General features: G+C 33.2%; 1 protein-coding gene and 1 long non-coding RNA gene across 3 annotated transcripts; one reads left to right on the forward strand and one right to left on the reverse strand.

The window, feature by feature from the left end:
- The first annotated feature begins 10,924 nt into the window (after positions 1–10,924).
- Positions 10,925–13,605, forward strand: LOC111369727. Of its 2 annotated transcripts, XR_002698239.1 has the most exons (4): positions 10,925–11,063; positions 12,374–12,450; positions 12,942–13,057; positions 13,284–13,594. It is a non-coding gene; the product is annotated as an uncharacterized LOC111369727 (long non-coding RNA). The 2 variants fall into 2 exon arrangements; XR_002698238.1 differs by having other exon boundaries at positions 10,932–11,063; positions 12,374–13,057; positions 13,284–13,605.
- Positions 13,606–14,293: 688 nt separating this feature from the next.
- LOC111369729 (biogenesis of lysosome-related organelles complex 1 subunit 1) lies at positions 14,294–22,970 on the reverse strand. Its single transcript, XM_022991360.1, has 5 exons — positions 22,836–22,970; positions 22,458–22,562; positions 22,136–22,341; positions 20,524–20,622; positions 14,294–14,858 (listed from the first exon to the last, which is right to left on the reverse strand). Exons 2-4 carry the CDS (start codon positions 22,558–22,560, stop codon positions 20,533–20,535), a joined length of 399 nt encoding a protein of 132 aa, XP_022847128.1. The 5' UTR covers positions 22,561–22,562; positions 22,836–22,970; the 3' UTR covers positions 14,294–14,858; positions 20,524–20,532.
- Between the last annotated feature and the right edge of the window lie 245 nt (positions 22,971–23,215).

Below are 23,215 nucleotides of genomic sequence, written 5' to 3' on the forward strand. Positions count from 1 at the left end.
TTACTTATTACATAACAGTCATTTTCAACATCGAGGATGTATATCACAATTACAATTACAATCACGATCTACGGGGATTTAAAAAATATTCATTGTAACAAATGTCAGTCACAATTTTCCGTCTATATATCCTCATTCTCTCCAAATCAGGTGTCTCTAATGGATACTTTAGAAGAAAGCATTCTATGTATTTGAGAACAAAAAATCTACAGTTTGGCATACATACAAATTTTTTTTTTTAGACTAAAGTAATAATGAATATAGAAATCAAAATTAAAAGAAAAATTCAATATAGTAGTAAATAATAAACAATTTAAATGCCTTAAATACTTACCCATTTTTTGCGCAAGGCAAATTAGAGATTAGCCTCTTGTTTCGGTGCTTTCTTAAATCAGGTCTGCTTGAACAAAATTCAGAAGTTGTCAATAATATTTGAAATATTTCATATATTGTATGTACTTGTTTCCTGATTTCTGTTGGTGTGTGGACGTCATTACTGCAATCATATATATGAAATTTTCACTGACGGAAATCAACGATGAGAAGATAACAATTATAATCGTCTGGATACAAACATTGAATTAATAAATAATTATATACTATCCATGGACGACTGTGCTCTGGCAGATTGCCACTTATGTAATTTTTTAATACGGTCAAGTCTATCTGACGATCATCTGCACTAGAACTTCCTTCTTTTAAAGTTGTTTGCCACATCAATTGATGATTGCATTCAGCTTCGGAATTGAAGTCCAAAATTCCATGTTGTTTAGAGAGGAGAGTAGAGTCTTCTTTAATCAATCTCCTCAATAACTTCAACTCCATCTCTATAGTCTAATACAATAAATAGATATAAATTATATGTCAAATGTAAATTGCAATTAATTATAATTTGTGACATTCACTAACCGCAATACTGATATCTTTGTCTTCAAGTATATTGTATAGTGTGTCTCTTCCATACATTTTGCCTCCAACATCCCAATATGTACTGTAGATGATAGTTTATATCAGTGTGAACCAAGTACAATATAACTAATAAATTAGAGTTAGACTTTTTACCCCAATGTATTCACCACTACCCATTGATGAACTCATAAATACGTCTCCATAGAATAGTCTTCGAGAGGAAAACCTGAAGATTTTATCTTCCTATTATACATCTCTTTTGTGGACATTTCAATTTGAGGAGTTTGTTCAGATGTTACTTTCTTGCCACGAATTTGACTGCTGGAGTCAGGAATATCTTCCTGTAAACAACCAACAATAGCTTCCATATCACCCATTCTATTCAACATGTTGTTGTTCCGTTCTTCAAAGTAAGATGTCGAAGTTAAACTATTGTCCACGTAAGATTGCATGTGAGATTGCATTTCCTGATGGTGATCTTCTTGCCATTTTTGTTGTTACTGAAAAAATTCTTTCTGATTATCAACAATTATTTGATAATTACTTTCTTGTCTTCTCGATTGTTCAGCCATCTGTTGACCAAAAAAATCCTAGCAGAAAGCTTAACAATCCATATATGCAGATTGCACACCAGATTGATAAGCAGAGTGCAGCTGTTGATATTGTTCTTTATGCCATTTTTGCTGTTGTTCAAACATTCCCTTCTGATTTTCAAGATATTCATCCCATTGTTTTCTTGATTCTTCCACCATGTGTGCCTTCAAGTCATCATACACACCAGATACATATTGTCTATGTGTAGTGAACATTTCTTTCATCTATTCTTTTCTGACATAATTATAGTTAGGCTCCACTCCAACTGAAGGGTATGTTCTGGAAGTACCAACATCATCAGCATTAATTGTTTGTTTGTTATGAGAAATCTGTGGTACAATGTTGCCAAGCTCCCTACCGACTATGCCATCTAATATTGCGTGTTTATTGTCCAACAGTAACGATAGAGTTGTGTACCAGAATTTCTGCAATTCTTCTTCTATTAGTTGCAATACTGCTAGCACTCGAATCTATAAACGTAATAACATATTAGAATTTTATACTATAGTATAGTACAATAATTAGATGCATAAATGTTCGTATAATTACCATACATCGTGTGTAGACAAATATTGCTTTACAATTTTGTCTGTCAATATTTGCCTCAGCTTCCATTTGTGCATTCTTGGAATTTGTAATGTTTTGTATCTCCTTCGTCCAAATTTCTTTCCAATCTTGCGAAATGCTTCATATATCTAAAACTGCAAAATGAAATTAAAGGTAAATATTAAATATATACAACATTAAACTAAACAAAAGAAAAAAATTTAGTAAAAATCAAATACCTGAAAAGCAAAAGGATATCCATGTAGCGAATATTTACACTCCCTTTGTTGAGTTTGTTGCATTCTTAGTATTCTTTCAAAGTGTGATTGTTGCAATGAGTTCAACAAAACAAAATATGCCTTTCAACCTCATGGATACAAAAGAAAATCCTCAAGCTGCTCAACCATACCCAACATTCTATAATCAATATGTCTTTCAGTTGGTTTGAGAAGACACTCTATCAACATAACCAATCCAAGTTTGAATTTATCTTCTCAATCTTCACATGAATTGAAGGCATCATGGAGTATTCTCATAGAAATCCTTTTCACACCATTAAAATACTGATTTCTAAGTTGAGGATTACTAGAGTCAAGATTAACAGATGTTTCTTGACAAGGTAGTCCAGTGATTAAGCAGAATTCTTGCATTCCGAAACGGGCAAGATAGTCATCAAATCTTACCCACACTTCGTTGTTTTTACCGGAATTGACAATCCTCATTACAAATTCATGTATTAACTTGCTACTAAATTGTTGCTCTTCGTCTCTATACATAAATCCATATATAAATCCATGAAAATTACTGCACAATAATAATGCTTGTTCGTTTGCTTGTAACAATTCTATCAAATCTCTAACATATTGATGATTTGGATATTGACAAATAGTAGCGCAAAACCATTGGTCTTGAGACAACACATAATCTAGAGACATCTGCATGAAATCACAAAACTTATTTACAAACTAATATTTGCATTACAAATAAAAATTAAAACATGTCTTACACAAATATTTTCCCCTTTATCCACATAACTAATATAAAGCAATTTACCTCAACATATATAATTCTAGATAATCACATGAAATTTGGAAGGAATGGTTGATTTTAAAGAGAAATATGTTTTGGGTTGATGACAAAGACATTGAGGAGTATGCATATTTTGGTGATATGGTATCATTTAACATAACATATTTCACGAACAAATTTAAAATTCTGTTGCTCCTCTTTATTGAAATGAACCAACCCTGAAGTACAAATATATCCACAGATTAGAAACTCTGAAATCTTTCTTTGACAAATATATCCACAGATTAGAAACTCTGAAATCTTTCTTTGACAAATATATCCATAGATTAAAAACTCTTTCTTTGACAAATATATCCACAGATTAAAAACTCTTTCTTCTACACCATGTTAATACAACAAAAATCTCAAAAATCTGTAGAAAATAAAATTTTCACGTTCACAGAAAACAAATTAACTACAAAAAATAATAAAGAAAAAATTCTAAAAACTAAACAATTACCTTGTAATTTGTTTTCCTCAGATTTTGGGATGAAATATGAAGAATGCAACTGTGAAAGAAAACTTTACTAAAAAAAGTAAAAAATTGAAACAAAAGAAAGAATGACCTCTTTTTGTTTTTTTCCTCTTTCATTCACGTGAAACTTCTTCTTTTCAGAAGTTTCATGTGAATTTCTTGACTTTGCCACCATATGAAATAAAAAATTTGCTTGCAATTTTATAAATCATCATTATTTCATTTATTTTTTCACCAACCAAAAGATTTGTTGTTATCTAAAGAATATTTAAAAATAATAATTAATAGTAATTAATTCTAATTGATAATTTATAAAAAAATTTGTGGGACGTGTGTGCGGAGTGTCAACCAGTTGGTAAGTGAATTTACAGTGTTTTGCATTCCAGTATTTGTAAGTGAAAAATCTGTATGTAGCCTACAAATACGTAAGGTGAAAATACAGTAAATTGTTTGTAAATACGGTAAATTGTAAATAGTAAGGTGCAAATACGGTAAGGTACAGTAAGTTGTTTGCAAATATCGTGGCAGCATTTACAAATTCTTCACATTTACAATCAAAAACTAATCAAGAACTATGGGGATGTAGAAAATATTGATTATAACAAATGTCTACTGCAATCTTTCTTCTATATATACTCATCCTGTCTGCTTCAACTGTTTCTAATTGATAGTTTAAAACAAAGCATTCTATATATTTGAGTAAAAATACTGGAGAATTTGCCCTGTATCAAAGAATTATTTTCTGTTAGACAAAATAAATAGTAGAAGGATAAAATCATAAATAAGGAAAGAATAAATGTTGTCAATTTAAATGCATTAAATACATACCTCTTATTTGCGTAAGGTAGGTAAGGTATAATTTCCAAATTGAGCTTTTTGTTTCTATGCTTCCTTAAATCCGGTCTCCTATAAGAAAAATTGATAGAATTCAATGAAATTTGGACTATCCCAACTAATGACTTTATTTGTTCTCTGATTTTTTCTGGTGTATGAGACTCCTCATTACAATCGTATATTTGAACTTTCCATTCCAGAAAATTAACAAGACAGAGATACCAGTTTTTTTCCGAATATGAACACAGAATTAATAAATAGTTGCAAGCTATCAATGAACGCCCAGCCACCGGCAAATCACCATTTATGTATTGCTGCAAAGTCACAGTTAATAAATCCTTCTGGGAATGGCTGAAACATTTTGCCATTACATTATGTTGCCACATCAATTGGGCAACACATTCATGTTCAAATTTGAAATCTAGAATTGCATATTCTTTGAAAACGGGACTACAACCTTCATTGATCAACTCTCTCAATAACTTTAATTCCATTTTTATATGCTAATACAATAAATAGAAATAAATTAGATATGTTGAGCATAATAAAATTAATTGAGTCAGAGTTATAAACTTCACTAACCGCAATATTGATATCTTTGGTTGCATCCATTATAGTTTTTATTGTATCTCTTTTATATAAGTTGTCATCTCCTACAATCTTCCAATATGCACTATATATATATATATATATATATATATTGTAGTTTAAATTATTACTAAATCAATGTAATACAATTAATAAAATATAATCAAATTTCTTATCTAGATGAATTTCGCGCCACCCAGTCTCTTATTGTTCTATATCTTTCCATGAGATAGTTTTCTAACAGATAATTTGAATACTTTATTTTCTTATTTTTCTTTTCTGGATGTTTCCACCGGTTGAATTTGTTGAAATAGTGCTTTCTGACCACTACTAGAACCAGGAACATCCCGCAGCTGTGAATAAGCAATAACTTCAAGTTTTGATTCCAAATCATCTAATCGATTCATCACATTTTCGTTTTTGTCGTCAATGTATGTCGTCATTGAAGCAAAATTACTGTCCATATAAGACTGCATGGAAGCAAAATTGTTCTTCATATAAGACTGCATTCCCAGATACTGATCTTCATGCTATTTTTGTTGTTGTAGAAACATTCCTTGATACTGCTGTTTATGTCATTTCTGTTGTTGTTGAAACATTTCTTTCTGTTGATCAAGAAATGCTTGATAACGAGCATCTTGTTCTTTTGTTTCTTGAGCAGTATGATAGGAATGCATGCCAGATTGGAAGCCCAAACGCTCGTGTTGATCTTCGTACCATTTCTGATGTTGTTCAAACATTTGTCTCTGGTTTTGAAGAGTTTCTGCTTCCTGTCTTCTTGATTCATCAACTATGTCTGTCTTCAGATTATGACACAAGCCAAACATATCTGACACTACATGTTGCCTATACATATTGAACATTTCTTCTCTTCTTACATAGTTGAAATCAAGAGAAGAACGACCAGACTCCTGGAATCCAATTGAAATCTGCGCTGTTGAACTACCACCAACACCTGTTTGTTGCTCGTCCATACGATGTGGAATTTGTTGCTCATCCATATGTTGTGAAATTTGTTGATGTGCATTCTTAAATTCTCTACCAACGATGTCATCTAAAATAGTATGTTGATTATCAGTTGGTAATGATAAAGTCATATACCAAACTTTGTCCAATTCTTCTTCAGTGGGTGCTAACACTGCAAGTACTTCAATCTACAAATATAATAAAAAATTATAATACTTTCCTCTCCCACTATTAAATAATTAGATAATTGATAGTTAAATATATATATAAAATTATCGTACATTTTGGGTAGTGAAAATTTGCTTTACATTTCTCTCACTCAATATTTTTTTTTGATTTCCATTTATGCATTCTTGGAGCCTGTAATGTTTTATACATACGTTGTCCAAATTTGTCTCCAATTTGAGGAAATACTTCATATATCCAAAATTACAACAGAGAATTTAAAATAAAAGTTAAATACGTATAAAATCAAAATATAGAGTAAATAAATTTTTAAAAAAAATTACCTGAAAGGCAAGGGCATATCCATGTAGTATATATTTACATTCATTTTGGCCAGACTGTTGTATTCTTTGTATTCTTTCAATATGTGATTATTTCAACGATTTCAACAAAACAAAGTATGTCTTACGGCCCCAATGATACAGCAAAAAATCATTCAGTTGCTCAACCATGCCTAAAGTTCTATAATCAATATATCTTTCCGTTGGTGTCAAAACACATTCTACCAATATCACCAATCTCAATTTTAATTTATCCTCCGGATCTTCACACAATTGGAATACATTGTAAAGCATTCTCATGTTAATTCTTTTTTTACTTTCAAAATATTGATCTCTAAATCGAGAATTGTTGGGATCAAGATTAACAGATTTTTCATGACAAGGTAATCCTGTGATTAAACAAAATTCTTGCAAGCCAAAACGAGCAAAATGATCGTCCAACCTCACCCACACCTTATTCCTTTTACCATAGTTAACAAACTTCAATGTAAATTCATGTATTAGTTTATTGCTGAATTGTTGCTCTTCATCTTTATACATAAATCCATAAAAAAATTCATGAAAACTGCTATGGCTAGAGATTAAAAGTGATTACTCATATGCTTGAAGCAATGCTATACAATCTTTTACATATTGGTAATTAGGGTATTAAGTGATAGTACCAGAAAATCATTGGTTTGGTGACAGTATATAATCTAGAGACATCTGCACAAATAATAGAAATAAAAAATGTCATAACATATACCAACATATCTTCGTGATTTCATATAAGTATATATCATATATATCATGTGAGCTGGAAAAAAAAATTACTGTCAATGCATATCAATCATCAGATTTAATATATATTTCTAATTCTGAGATTTTGTCTCCAATTTATATAAAAAATTATTATAATTTAACTTTAAAAAAAGAAACAAAAAAAGAGAAAATTTCGAGTGCGGGGGAGTCCAAATTGGTGTAGCGAGTCCCAACACAGTCGTGCGGGGAGTCCCCACGCATTCATGTGGGGTCCCCACACATATTTGTGAGGCCATCTCCCCCACTTACTTTCCACATCACCAACTTCATTTTCGATACAAACTTCACATTTCTTTCACAAATATCAACGATTAAAAATAGTAAGTTATTCATATAAATAACATTATTCATAAAAATCAACTTACCTTAGAATTTGTTACTTAATTTCATACTGTAATTAGTTTGATATTTGAGATGAATGAATTGAAGATGCAGATGAAAAATGAGTTATGAATTTGAAGTGAAGAAATAAAGTATGTTGGTGAAATAGTTACTAACATTAGTTACATTTGGCATTTAGCATTCTGCAAGATTCTTTCTTTTTTTGGCATTTATCTTTTGTCTACAAGAAAGAGACGTGTTTGTTTTCATCCTCTATCACAAGTGCAATGTCTCACACAGAAATTTGACTATTTTAACCACAAGAATCCACATTCCCACTTACTTTCAAACCAAACCCATTTATAATATTCAGAATTATTTAAATGAAATATCTTTAGAAAAGTCTTTAAACATGAGATAGTCTCTATAATAAAGAGTCAATCTTTAAAATTATCCTCCAAAATACTCTTTCAATTAACATTTTAATTTAGAAAATTGGAGCCAAACTCACTCTCTCAATAATTAAATGCATTTAAAATGTTTTCAATTTTCAATGTAAGAAAATAATAAAATAATCTAAAGAAAAGTTGGTTAAAACAAAAGAAAAAGAAAATTAAATTATTCTTTACTATAGCAAAATTATAAATTATCTTTTACTTATATTCCCACAATTTTAAATCTAATTTTTACTAACTGCCAGAGAAGATTCATGCCAAAAAAGTTAATTCAAACTTCAAAAGCATAATTAGCCAAGAAAACTAAAATATCTCTACATCACGCTAATAAAGATATATTAAATACAATAATCGTGCAATGCACGTGGCATCGACTAGTATATATATTTACTTATTTATTTTCTCAAAACCAATTAAAGGTGAATAAAAGATTAAGGCCAAACCATTTGGAGTTGAAATAAATTGGGAATGAAAACTGGTGGCAAATTGAAAAATGCCAATCCCGGATAGGAAAATTAAAAGAATAAAAACCACTTTATATTGCTAAGTTTAGGACTTCGGTTTGGGCCCCTAGAGATACCAATAGTTTTTGGAGTGGAGAGAACCCACATGCTAATAGGTTGAGCCAAAGTCCATACGTGACCGTCGTCGTCCTTTCGATCAGTCGGCTTAGCTTGGCAAGGTTGCGACACAGCACGGGTCATGGGCTTGGCCAAGTTGGTATTTGAATCATATTATTTTATTATTAAATTAAGTAATATATTTGAATTATATTATTTATTTCCTCGAATTTTCTATGCACGACATGTGGCATCTTCTAGAAATTGTCGGTTGACAGTTAAAATTGTCTATCCAAATTGGTTGTGTTTGTTCAAGAAGACACAACTTTTCGACCGTTCTATCTTTTGGACAAAACATTTCATCTTCTATAAATAGGCCACTATATCCCAAATTTTATTCATTCCAAAATCCTTCTGATTTTTCCTTTTTGCAAAAATATTTCGTTTGTCCTACATTATTTTCCTTCCGTCCTGCATAATTATATATTGTGCATTTCAATCCTAAATATTAATTTCGTGCATTCTAGTCCTCCAATTGTAAAGAGATCAAAACATTAGTAGGTTCGTCGGATCTTGTAATTTGGAGTACTTTGATTACAAAGAGGTAAATTAAATCACAATGGAAAACCTAAAAGTCGTAGACGTAATGAAAAAGTTCAATAACCAAAAATTATACCACAAGACAAATTTACATAGAGTTTTATCTCCATGGACAAGACCTATAGGAAGTAGTTGACGGAAGTGACACGTTAGATTCAGTCAAGGACGAAGTTAATTTTTTTTATTTTGATTTTTTTGCGGAAAATCAATTGCACATTTTTGTCAAGCGTACTTGATGTTCAAATAAGTTGGGAATGATTTTCTTTTACACAGAGAGAGAAGATCAAATACTTTTTCCTTTGGCATTTTCTCATATATGGTTGGACTACGAACAATTTCAGCCTTGATGTTCAAGGACGATGTTACATGTATCGAAGTTTTTTACCTAATCTCTTACTGATTACTCACAATAGGGGGTGGGGAACACATTTTTGGATTTTCTTTTATTTACGCAGATCCTGCGTGCATATGAGATGAGGTAAATAATTCAATACACATTTGGATGTACAAATAGAATTATTCGATGTTCAATGGTTACACTTCCTTTGGGTCTTTAAGAAACTAAGAATATTTACGATAATGATTGTAAGAATTGATTTTTTGACCTTTAGAGAGAAAAGTGAATCTCACCTGTAAGTGAAGAAGTCAAAAATAACAACTGAAATAGTAAAGTAACGGTCAAAAAATTGATTTTTTGGGATGAAACATTGCTACCAAACGGGGCTTTCTTTGTGTCTGTCCTTTATTCATGAGATCCTTTATGTATATTATAATTGACAAGTATACTGTACTTGCATTTTTATGCACGTTTGGTATCCAATATATAACTGGAGCGGAAAGTGATATTGATAAAAAAAAAAAAAATGGAGACGATATTGATCGACGAATAAATTAAGAAAATGATGGCTTATGGGTAGTTGAGACATGACATGTGGACTTAATTAGACTTATGTTCCTAACAGAGAATTTCTGTCAATTGAGAAGAGCTAGAGTAAAACTAACGCAACTATAGTAATAAATTAATTACTTTAAAATTTTTAGTACATCTGATAATGAATCAAATGGTAGTAAAAAAGAATCCAAGAAGTCGACAAAATTAAATAATTTGTTGTTGACATTTTATTATATTGATAAAAATTCACAACCATGCATTTCACATCATAGCTTGGAGGTCTTGGTGCAAGATCTAGGCTGGTTGTTCGACTTTTGGACTTGTCCCTTCAATGACAAGGGTTTGTCACGAGCACATCAATAACTCTGGAAGATGTTTAATGTACTTTAAAATCACAAGTAAAAATAATACCATCTAGCATCAATAGCGTTAAAGAACTAGTCTATGGAACGATATGTCCCTACAACAAAAGCAGCCTTTTACAGCATTCATTTACGACGCGCATCTACGGAATGCCGTAAAAATAGACTAATTACAGCGTGTGCTATATGTATACCGTAAAAAATTAATTAATTAAAGTATTTACGGCGTGCATCCTTTGCACACCGTATTAAACAAGCATTTACAGCATGCTTTTAGTGCATGCCGTGTATGTAAAAAAATTGAAATTTACTAAGCCCGTCAATCTTTTACACAAACGGCACAAATAGTTAAACTTAAATCCCTCAAAATTGAAAAGAGCACGAACTACAGTGTTCATCCCGCGACTACAGAGAAATCGCTCAAAATCTACCGATCACTGTGAGTCACCGAACTACAGTGTTCATCCCGCGACTACAGAGAAATCGCTCAAAATCTACCGATCACTGTGAGTCACCGACGCCATTGGAAGTATTTGATTCCAGTTTATTTCTTTTTCTCGCCACTGCTCGGATCTCTCCACTTCCCGTAAATTTCAATGAACCCTAACCTTCTAATCCTGGCTTCAGACTGTTTGATATTATATTTGTTTGCTAAAACTTGACGAGGGTTTCTATTTGAAAATGAGTTGTTGGGGCTTGGGTATTATGGTTATGTGATTTGTGGGATTGAATGTAGCTAGGAATTGATTTGGGCGTGCATTGGGCAGTGGCCAACGAGTTGCTATTTCACAACATTTAGGGCCAGAATACGATTTCATTATTGATTTGGAATGATTAGAATCTATAGTAAGCTTCAGTCACCAAACTTGTAATCTGTCTACTTGCCTTTAAATTATTCACCCAATTATAATTTTCTCTAAACTATGCACAAATGGGAACATACATGTACATGGTAAAAACAGTTCAATTACTCTGATTAAAGATCTTATTTTACTCTGAGATGTGTGTACATGGTGACCCTGTTTATTGCATAGATGCTGAAAAATCCAGTCCACTTCCTCCCGCAAACAGTTTTGCATCAAGAAACGGATTCCTAGGCCCAAAATGTATCGAGGTCAGGACTGAAGAGAGAAAAAATCTCAGACTTCTAAATTCGCTATGTGCCAATCGACAAACCGAGCTTGAATTGCCTTGAACAGTAGCAGGTTGGTGGGCAAAAGCCACCATTTTGCCCACCATCTCTCATCCTCCTTGCCATTACAAAAAAATGAACTCTCAATAATCTACCACAAAACCTATAGCGCCTCAGCCTCAGTTCCCAATATCCTTGGGGGATGTTAGGAAGTTTAAGTCAACAAAATTTAGTAATCTTATCTTTGTGAGACTAGATAGGCTTTTCTTCTACTCTGGTGGCTTTCCTTGTGTATTCTCATTCTTATCTTTGTTCTCTATATTTTGAAGTGCATTTTTCTTTTCAATCTGGTGAAAGCAGAGTTCCTGCATCACTATTTCATTCTGTGCATGCTACAGTAACTATTGGGCTGTTAGAATGTACTTTGGAAAGTCTGGGTATGACTTGTATAACTTGTTTTAAACGCTTGGAGATAAAATGCCTTTTGCTAAAGGAGGGACTATTCTCATTCATAAAATGGGAATATGAGATGATCTTAAATTATAGATAATTGCAGAGATTGGTGAATTCATTAATTTAGATTTTTTAGCTTATAAATTTTTGCAGAAGTTTTGCATGTTATGCTGGAGTTATTTCATTGATGTTTATGCTTCATAGTTTTTGCAATTTCAAAGGTGTTTATAAGAAATTGTTTTGGAAAGTGCGTGCTTCATTTTCGATTTCAGTTGCTTCTTTACGGTAATGTATTCATTGACCTTTTCTAGTAGTGGCATACAATGGAATGAACTATGGACCAAATGGAGTTGGAGCGAAGTATCAGAAAAATCGGGTTCAGAACAAGGTCTACTATGATCTTCACACATTTTGACTAAACTTTTTTCTAGTCGTGTTGCAGCCAAAATGTTGGTTTGGAATTTTTATGCTTAAATAAATGCCTTGTTGGTATATATGGTCTCTGAACTTAATTACAAAATATTATTGTCATTTACGAAGAGGTAGGAAAAATGTGGCTCTAAAGACGTCTCTTTTCACCACTGATAAAAATTTCCTATAACAGGGTTTTGAGACTAGCCTTTTTGGTTTTCATTCCATCTTTAAGTCGTAGTCGTTAATATAATTTTATAAATTGCTAGCTATCATTCTTATAAATTTTATGGTCTCATTATTTTCACAAATGGACCTTTTGTTTATGATAGTGACTAAAGAATATTAATTCCCATTGCCACCATTTATCTAGTCTAGTTTCTCTATAAATTGATCTATGATGTCTTGTGGCTAACCTTCGGCTATGGTTTTGAGTCACATTGTCATGGTTTTTATTTTTCTTTTTAGTTGCCGTTAGTTAAATAACGTAGATGCATATTCTTCCATTACTTGAAATTGGATTGGTTCATGAAGTCTAAGCTGCACAAGTAGTGGAGTCAAAAGCACAAGTGGCCATGACTTGGGTATGTCCAGTTTGCTCTTCTAGTAATTTTTTTTTGTCTTATTTTACTTGTTTTGTTGTTTACTCTTAAATTTTGGACAAGAACCATAATAAAGAGGACCTTACTCGTAAATTTCAATAGCCATATACACTAGGCCAAGTGAAATGAAATTGATGTTTGTCACTTGGTATTTATTTTATAAAGGTACACTATGATCAATTACTTTTTCTCTTTATTTTGATTCCAGGACTACTCAGTCTCACAGACTAAAATAAAGCATGTCGTATGTAGCAATCCGGTATTCGCTGACCATGTTACAAGGTACAAATCTGATCCAAATGCTTGCTTGCCAACAGAAGATCACCATGATTGTGGGATGTCTTCAATATGGGTCGAATATTTTGTACTATTTTAATAAGTTATTTTTGGAGTAGTAATAGATACTTTTGGTATATTGATATCGACTTTTTGACTAGGTTAATGATGTTTTTAGTAATCATTTAGATTAACTCTACATTTTGGAATATTATATTTGATTGCACTTAATATTTTTATTCATTGAAAACATGATTATATTATATGTGTTCGTATATATTCTTCTTTTAATTATTAATTATTATACACTTGTTGGTAATTAAATAAATAAATATTTTTAAAAAATGAAATTCACATTTACGGCATGGAGCTGAGTATTTACGGCGTGCAATGCATATTGCCATAAAAGGATGCTAGTATTTACGGCATGACTTTATATGACATGTGCCTATATGCTAAAGAACTTTTTACGGCGTGCATTACTTTATATGTCATTCGCCTATACGTCGTAAAGAACTTTTTATGGCGTTGTAGTGTGTTATAAATTCAATTAAAGGTGAAATTATTTGATTTATTTAATTGTACGTTTCATTTACTAATACCTTATGCCATCTAGGCTCATGTTGTAACAATAGTAATTTTAAATAGCATTATTAGATTAGTAGTTCACCTCCCATGGTGATCTACTTTCAGTTGGATAACTCCACGTAGCCAGGCTTTTTTATTTTAGGAACAATGTACTTTATTAACCTAAAACATCCCAAATGGAAAAAGAAGCAAGCAATGAAGATACTAGACCAATTACAACTAATCTGACGAGAAGCACCCCCACCATATTTTCTTCTTGAGGAATAAAGCAGCAGGAACCACAACTCATATCGACCATCAAAGAAACAATATCCGATAAAACTACCACACTTAGTGCACACGTCAACAGTGAAGTACTTCAAAACGAGGCTTTTCTAATACCACGGTTACACTCACTTAGCTGTCACCCTTATAATTGGTTTGTTAAAAAAGGTGCTCAACGTGCTTATAAATCGACAAAGTAGGTGCAGGAATAATAGCAGCCATCACACCACACTTCTAGAAAAGGAGAAGAAAAGCATTAGCAGGTTGGGACTGAAAATAATTAGGTAACGTTTGCAATCTCTTACCATGATTATATTAGAACTTTAAATGATAAGCAGGCAAAGGAGACGAAAGGTGTTCATCAAGATCATTCTCACGGTTCTTGTAAAATACACGACTCCCCTTTTCTATTTATGGTGCTGAAATGTCTGCATGCAAGTGCAGGCACATATTTACAGTTGATATTTTCAATACTACTGGCAGGCACAGACATAGTGAAATATCATTGATTTGCACGGGAAATGCCGCAGCAGATCCCAAACATGTCGACAAGGCATCTTTCTGCAGTACTGTATCCACTCAGCATCACTGATTGGCAATCACAGTACGCTTCCCACCACATTGTCATCGTGAAAACCATTGACTGGGATAGAACCTAAAAGGCAAGAGTTTAACAACAGTTACGTATTTCAAAAACTGTTGATGGAAATAAATTGTTGATAAATGAATTGAGCTTTCAAGTGTTGCACACATTTGAGGGGATGGAGAAGGAGACTACCCAAATATTCGAAATGGGAACATGCAAGGTACGGTTCAGTGTCAGATAAGAATTGATAAGATGCAAATTCCTTATTTCCGAAAATAATGAAGGTTAATGTTAGCGATAAACCTCGGTAGAATTCCTTATTTCCAAAAATAATGAAGGTTATTGCTAGTGATAAACCTCTATAGCCATTTTTGCAAATGGAAGTAACACTTGCAAATTTATAGTTTTATTAAGGTTTTCGTAGACTATTTGTAATGGAGGTAGTACCTCCATATTTTGCTTACGCAAACCCTCTCTACATACTCTCAGTAATTATGGGGGTAAGGACCATATTCTCCTCACATGTACTTTGTTATTATAAATCTACATGTACTATCTGCCAATCTACCACCCTACCCCCCCGTCGTGCCTGATTTTGATCAACAAAACGTTCACCAATTTTTGGCTTCGAATATGTGGATTAAACTAGGTAGCAAGTAGGAACCCATCCATGCCTTGCTGCACAAATCCTCACAACACATGCCATCAAATTTGTGCATTGCAGTGCACGATTCTTCTGCCACCATCGTCCTCGCCATTGGGGGCAATTTCCACACATGCTGCCTAGAAATTCCGCACACTCCATCAGGCAACAAAACCCGCTGTGAAGAAGAGCAATTGCACCCATCAAATAAATTCCACAATGCATAGCTTTCGTCCTTGCAGGATCTCTGCATGACAGAGACAATCAACGAGGGGAAAAGGATAGCCAACAAAGCAATGTTGTCCAGAGACACTTGTTTGGGTGCCCCTTTAGACCTAACCCATTTTAAAATTTATGAATTTAACCATAGTAACTTCTAATAATGCCAAACCCATTTTGGAAATGATAGTAGGCTAGTAGCCACTGCCACGTTTTGCTTATTAAATCAGGCACGTCACAAAGATTATCAAACCTCCAATCGGATCTAATGATCAGTAGTGCCATTTTTCTAATTCAGAGGATCTTCAGAGAGGCAATTGCAGAGCATACTTTGATACTACTTAGATCTTGCTCTTACTATTCATCTTTGTGTATCATGGTCGTCAAGACTATGGAAGAACGAGGAAAAGCTTTTAAAAACTCATAAGAGCTGGGCTCGAGATGTCTTACAATGAAGGAAGAGGACCCTTTATATAGAAGAGGGAATCCTTCGTACACAATAATACAACCGGCACACAAGTACAATAATTCTAGAACATGACAAATGAATTATCACTACTTTTGATAAAGTAGGAAAAGCCAATTGACACAAAGGCAATAATTATACAAGAAAAACAAATGACTCATCACTACTTTTGATAAAGTAGGATAAGAGTCCGATACATGGTTAATAATTTTATATGACGACAAACACCTTTTTAAAAAGCAAGGAATCTACTTTTAGAAAAGGTACTTATTACAAACGACAAAGGGTTTTAGATAAGCTTTCCACGTGAGCTGAGTCATCAAGGTATTCTAAGGTTTGCTGCTCGTTCGGGTACGTCTGAGTTATCGGAATCAGAGGAGAGTTCATGTTGTTTCCACCAAGACCAATTTTCAATATCATTTTTTTTTTCAAAAAGTTTTCCTTCCAATTTTTCAAGATTATATAAATCTATTGTATCAAAATCATATGATTGTGTTTCATAGTCATATGGATCTTGAGAGTCCTAGAAAACATTGTTATTTAAGTCCAGAGATTTAGAAGTATGGTTATCTGAATTACTTGGTCATGGTTTGTCCATTTTATCAATTCTCATTTTCCTATGAATTCATTCCAGAGGTTTCAAGAAGTTGTCGTCCTTCTGACGTTGTTTCTAGATATTTGGATGTTTCTCCAATGCATTGGTGTGACCTTCCTAAGAAACTGATTCCATCGTGTCTTGTCATTTTCCCATGAAGCAGATGGATAGTGCCCAAATATCTGTCCTTGACATTGTTTAAAATTCAAAGACTTGAGAACTTCTCAAGACAATGTTGTTGTTATCTTGGTTTTCCGAAGACAAAGTTACTTCACATATATAGGTTCATACGAGCATTTTTCTCGTTAAAGAATATGCAGTCCAGCCTTTCAATTTACACCAAGATTAGGAAATGTAAGGAGTTTCAAGAATTCCAAGGAAGAATAGCCAAAATTAACCAGATAATTCCTCCTCAAATTTGGCCAAACATAAAAGATGATACACCGTGGAAAATTTTGCCTCTAAACTATGCAACCAAGATCCAGTAGGACATCTAAAAATACAGAGAATCACAATGTCAATGACAGATATTTGGACACTTTCCATCTACTTCATGGGAAAATGACATGACACGTTGGAACCAGCTTTTCTTAAGAAGGCCACACCAATGCCTTGGAGAAACATCCAAATATCCAGAAACACCAGCAAAATGACAACAACTTCGTGAAAATCTCTGGAATGAATAGAGTTGGGCGAATCTCCCGAACCGACCGAACCGAACTGAACCCGACGGTTCTTGTCAAATTAAATACCCGAACGGGTATCTAAATTGAAACACCGACGGGTACGGTTCGATTCTCGGTTCTAGACCAAGAACCGAATAAGAACCGAATCTTTCTAATTTTTTTATATTGAGTAAATCAAATTATTTTAATTTTAATTCTCTAAACAAATTAACAATTTCTAAATCCAAATTTTTGGCCCAATAATTTGTTTCATTTCTAATTTTTTAATTTTTGGCCCCATTACCCATTTTATTGTTTCATTTCTTAGCCCAACAAGATCCAATCTACTAAATAACTCTAAACACCTACACTAAAGTGCATAAGTTGTCTCGACTCTCGCACTCACTCTCGCAGCCTTGCTGACATTTCAAAATATATACAATCGTCGGCCGATGCTGTGACCTCCGATCGAAGCTGCGACCTCCATTGACCGAAATTTTGACCGTAGCGATATTTGAACAAGGTAGTCTACTAGTTTATAACATTCCAAAATCATTGAATGTATCATTAGTTGTATTTATATAATATTGTTATAAATGTTAAAAAATTTAATTATAGTACAGAACTGAACTCAGACGGCTCCATAATTATATTTGGACCCGACGGTTCTATTTACTAGATATCCAAAACTTTTGGTTCGATTCGGTTCTCTAGAACCGAACCGACCCGCGCCCACCCCTAGGAATGAATTCATAGAAAAAATAAGAATCGATAAAATGAACTAACGAGGACCAAGTAATTTAGATAACCAGACTTCTAAATATCTAGACTTGAATAACAGCGTTTTCCAGGACTCTCAAAATTCATATATGACTATGAAACACAACCATATGATTTTGATCCAACAAATCCAGATAATCTTGAAAAATTATAAGAAAATCTTTTTGAAGAACAATTGATACTAAAAATTGGCCTTAGTGAAAACATGGATCCCCTTTGGTTCTGATTCATCAAACGTACCTGGACTAGCAGCAAATTTTGGAACACCTTGATGACTCAGCTCGCATGGAAAGCTTATCTAAAACCCTTTGTCGTTTGTAATAAGTACCCTTTTTAAAAGCGAATTCTTTGCTTTTTAAAAAGGTGTTTGTCGTCACGTAAAATTATTACCTGTGTGTCAGAATCTTATCCTACTTTATCAAAAGTAGTAATGAATCATTTATCTTCTTGTATAATTATTTCCTTTGTGTCAATTATCTTACCTACTTTATTAAAAGTAGTGATAAGTCATTTGTCCTATTCTAAAATTATTGTACTTGTGTGTTGATTGTATAATTGTGCATGAAGGATCCCCTCTTCTATATAAAGGGTCCTCTTCTTTCGTTGTAAGACATCTCGAGTCCAGCTCTTTATCAAATAATTTGTTTCTTATCTCTATGAGTTTCTAAAACCCTTTTCTCATTCTTCCATAGTCTTGATGACAGTGATAACACTAAGATGAATAGTAAGAGCAAGATTTAAGTAGTATCAAAGTATGTTCTGCAGTTGCCTCTTTGAGAATCCTCTGCATTAGAAAAATGGCACCACTAATCATAAAATCCGATATAGAGGTCTGATAATCTTTGTAATACCAAATGTCAAGCCCTGTGTCTTCGCCCAAGAGGGAGGGGTTGTTGCGGGCTAGAATACCGTGGATTACAAAATGTAGTAATAAATTATTGACAGCACCAAAAGCTGAATGCTAACTTGTAGAACATCATCAGCATTTTAAAATTTTTATTCACATTTGGAATCTTGGAAACAAGTAAAAGAAGAAACCACCCCTGATGGCTGGTAAATATGCCTACGCTTGAAAAATTATAGAAAATAATAGTTTTTATACTCCATTCACCAAAATTCCACTATCATTTGCTGCAAACCAAGGATCCAACCATCCAAAACAAAAAACACAACCTGCTGCGGCCCAAAATGATCAATGAAATTGAAAAAAAAAGGGGGAAAAACACAGACTCTTCAATATTTCCAATTTGTCATCATATGGGACGCAGTTTATTCTGCCCTCTTACCTTTCATGAACTCCTAAAGCAGAAGTCTGACATCAAATGAAAATCCTTGGGCTATTGGCTCATTTCCGCGCATGATTAGATTCAGTAGTGCTTTCTAGACTTCAGGTTATACCAGTGAAACAAATCTCAATTTTTAAACCTTAGCACTCACGGAAATATAGACATATCAGTTTCATGGTTTAGAGTTTAGACTATACCATCTTACATACATTGATTTATCCACCTGCCATCAGAAATAAACATATATCCTCCACATTCCAGTTTGGACGCTATTAAATGGCACATAACATGCAGAGATCTTATATTTTCTTGGATGGGTTAGTCCACAACAACAATAATGACCTATTCATTTGACAGGATGGATAGTCTAATTCGACAGCACCAGCTTCATAGGATTAAGTCTATATGTCGCTCATGTTTATATATATTCCGATCACTTTATATTCACACGTTTCATGGGAGACACAAGTACTGCCCACCTATCCACTCCTTATTTCTTTATAAACAAAACTATTAAACACTTCCCAAACATGCTTTAAGTTCATTGAAAGCTCTCAAGTTGCGTCTTTCAGTCTCAAACCAGATAAAGTATGAACCAGTTGATTCAACTCACATATGCCTTTTGAAATGCTAATAACACAATAATAACATTCAATCGAGTTTGTTCTTTTTTTTTTTCAAAAAAAAAATTCCAGTAGTATTGGCTGGAGTTAATCTGTGCAACTGCCCATTTGCCTAAATGTTTGCCTAGAGATGAGTGAGTGCAATTACCCAGTTAGTGCAGGCAACTTAGATAACTTGCTGTCTGACACCTGAAAATCCAGTGAACTGGAGAGGAGGCTGGAAAATGGTAACTATCAAACATATAAGGCCAGCACACAAAAATAAATCAGTTGGAACGAGTCTGGACGCATAAAAAAGTCAATATTTAAAAGGTAATAGACATGCCATAAACCAGAAAAGAAGTTTTTAGAGCTTCTACTCAATTAATAATGACAAGTAATAAAAGAAGTGCCCCATGAGACAACATGTATACAGGGAAGGACAAGAATTATGCAAAGATAGGAATTGAAAGCTTGCCTTGTCATTTCATTCTTGGTGAATGTTGCAGATTGCAGCACTAATGCTTTTACAATCAAGTTCCATTATCTTCATCCAATTCTCAAAATCTCCAATTTCCTGTATATATAATCCATAATAATGTCAGGAATCAGTGGCTTATCCTATATCCCATTCAACCACAAATCCTTGAGTAAAAAAAATGTGCAGGTTGCAAATCAAATTTTTGTAAAATTCCAACTCACAATTAATGATTCCTTAGCATTTATGGCACCTCGTAGATCATCCAAGTATGTATTCGAGAGTAGAAAAAGTGTCGTAATTACACAAAATGACAATCAAAATGATCAAGCCCAGGGCATAAAATTGCTGAATTTCATAGACTATAGTTGGTTGTTTGACGATCCAGGAGTCAATATAATGGAGCAAAAAATCTTTCAATTTAGCAGACATTTCTTGTACCCAGTAATAGGGATGAAACTCCGTCCAGATAAGAGGGCATCATATGATAAATATCATAGTAAAATTAGAAAACATGTAGAGCTTCAAATTTTCTTGATTTCCCTGATTCCCAATTGCTATCAGTTTATCATTTTCTTTTCACTCGATTGTAAAAGTAATAAAATAAGTTGCATCCTTAATCTCTTTCTAATAACTACATTCATGCATAAAATCACAGATTTAACTACATCAACATGTTAACCTAACTTCCTAAACTAAGCCGACCAATGGAAGTAAAATTTTCATAAATGTCTTTTACTTCTTGCAAGTCATGTCTGTATGCGCATATGCTAAAAGCATGTTTTGGAAGTATTTATAAATGGGATAAATAAATAACGACTAGCTGTACGTGAGAAAAAAAGTGGCTTGAGTGTTTATAAACGGATCATATGAATTAAACAAAAGCTAAGAAGCATCTTTCACCTTGGTATATAAGTCATGTAAGTTTGAATATATAACTTAGATCATCTCCAAGGGACTCCTTAAACATGAAATGCTCTCTATTTTAAAGAATCAAACTTTTAAATCATGTTCCAAGATATTAACATTTTAATCGAGAGTAGGTTTGCCAAACTTACTCTCTATAATTAAATGCATTCAAAGTGTTTTAATTTTCAATGTAGGAAAATAATAAAATAATGCAGAGAAAAGTTAGTTAAAATAAAAGATAGAGAAAAATAATAAACATATTTTTGGGAGTAATAAAATTAAGTGTTAAATATAAAAAGCTTGTTGGAGTACTCCAAAATTTTAACTCTCTAAATTTATAGATGTTCTCCAAATAATAGAATGTATCTTTAAAAATAGAGAGTGTGTTGAAAATGCTCTTTTATATAATTAAAATGCAAAAGGAAAATAAGAAGAAAGAATTGTTCTTGCATAGTTCTACCCATTGAGTCCAAGATCCAATCTGAGAAGTTAATCTCATGAAATCATCTGCCTAAGTTGTTTAGGTCAAACCGTTGATATATATTATCCATGATTTCAACAATTTTAGTAGCGTGCACATACAGAATATCCTAGAAGTTGCAGTTAAAACTAAAACCATCACATTTCATGCACTAAATTACAATGGAAGGAGTCAAAAACCAGTATACTTGTCATTCAAAAATCGAGTGTACAAAGTATAAACCTTGACAGCAGTGTTAATAGCATGAGACGCTGTGAGCCACTGATCAGTCTGTTTCTTAAATAGCATAATCCTAGCTGTCAATGCTCGAATTTCCATTTCAATTCGCTTCTCGTTTATGTAGACCTCTTGCACACCCTCATTCACTGCATTCACCACCAAATCTGAAACGCGTGCAGCAGTCTGAATCGCTTCTTTCTTCGCTTTCTCTAATTTGTTACAAACAAACCAACATGAAACGTGATTAAACTCAATGCCTTCATCATTAAAACCCAAGAATTAAAAATCCCAAAGATCAAGCACAAATTCTGTGCATAAAACTGACCAGTGCGTTCACGTAGTATGGCAGAAGCATGGTTGTGATCATGGATCATTTGAAGCAATGAAGCTTCAAGACTTTCAGGTTCTTCTTGATACGATCGGTCCATCTCTAAATAGGTTCACATGCGCAATATAATCACAAAAATTAGAAAACAGAACAACAAATCAGTTTTATTCTTAGCGTATTCAAAATTTCATGAAACTATGATACAATCTTGCAAAAATTCACTGAAACAAATTAAAGTTATGGAGTTTCGAATTAGGAACAAAATCATATTCAATTTTAATTTGATTTTCGGCACTCAAATTCCCATTTTTCCATTTACATTCTATTCCCAACAAAGAAAAATGATTAATCAAAGTAATACTGAATAAAAGCAACCTGGCTGGAAGCTTGAGATGCCAGCTCTGGTCTTTGGGGATGAATTCTGCGTTGTGTAGAAAGAAATTAAACCGGGTGCGAGTGAATCACCAAGAACAAAGTTACAAACGGTCCAGCTAATTGTAGGTTAAACCGAAACTGGCCGAATCCCGATTGGAAGTAAGTTTAATTAGCAGTCAAAGTCCCAAACTTTCATTTTCGTTACATTTAGGTCTTTTTTGTACAGAAACGGTCGCCTCAGCTGCTAAACAATCAAATAACTTATTTTTACAGGCTTATCTTCCTCTTTTTCAGAAAAATAGATTAACCTTTCGTTTGGCCCATTAATTTTCATTTCATTACATTTCATTTTTCTCTTTCCTATTTTCAACCACACAATC

Source organism: Olea europaea, chromosome 20 (assembly GCF_002742605.1).
Source record: "Olea europaea var. sylvestris chromosome 20, O_europaea_v1, whole genome shotgun sequence".
Lineage (NCBI taxonomy): Eukaryota > Viridiplantae > Streptophyta > Magnoliopsida > Lamiales > Oleaceae > Olea > Olea europaea.

Excerpts from the sequence above, each read along its gene's own strand:
- LOC111369729 (XM_022991360.1), bottom strand. The coding sequence starts at position 22,560 with ATGGACCGATCGTATCAAGAAGAACCTGAAAGTCTTGAAGCTTCATTG. Across the intron at positions 22,342-22,457 it reads CATACTACGTGAACGCACTG|AGAAAGCGAAGAAAGAAGCG; the intron begins GTCAGTTTTATG and ends GTAACAAATTAG. Across the intron at positions 20,623-22,135 it reads CTATTAACACTGCTGTCAAG|GAAATTGGAGATTTTGAGAA; the intron begins GTTTATACTTTG and ends TTATATATACAG.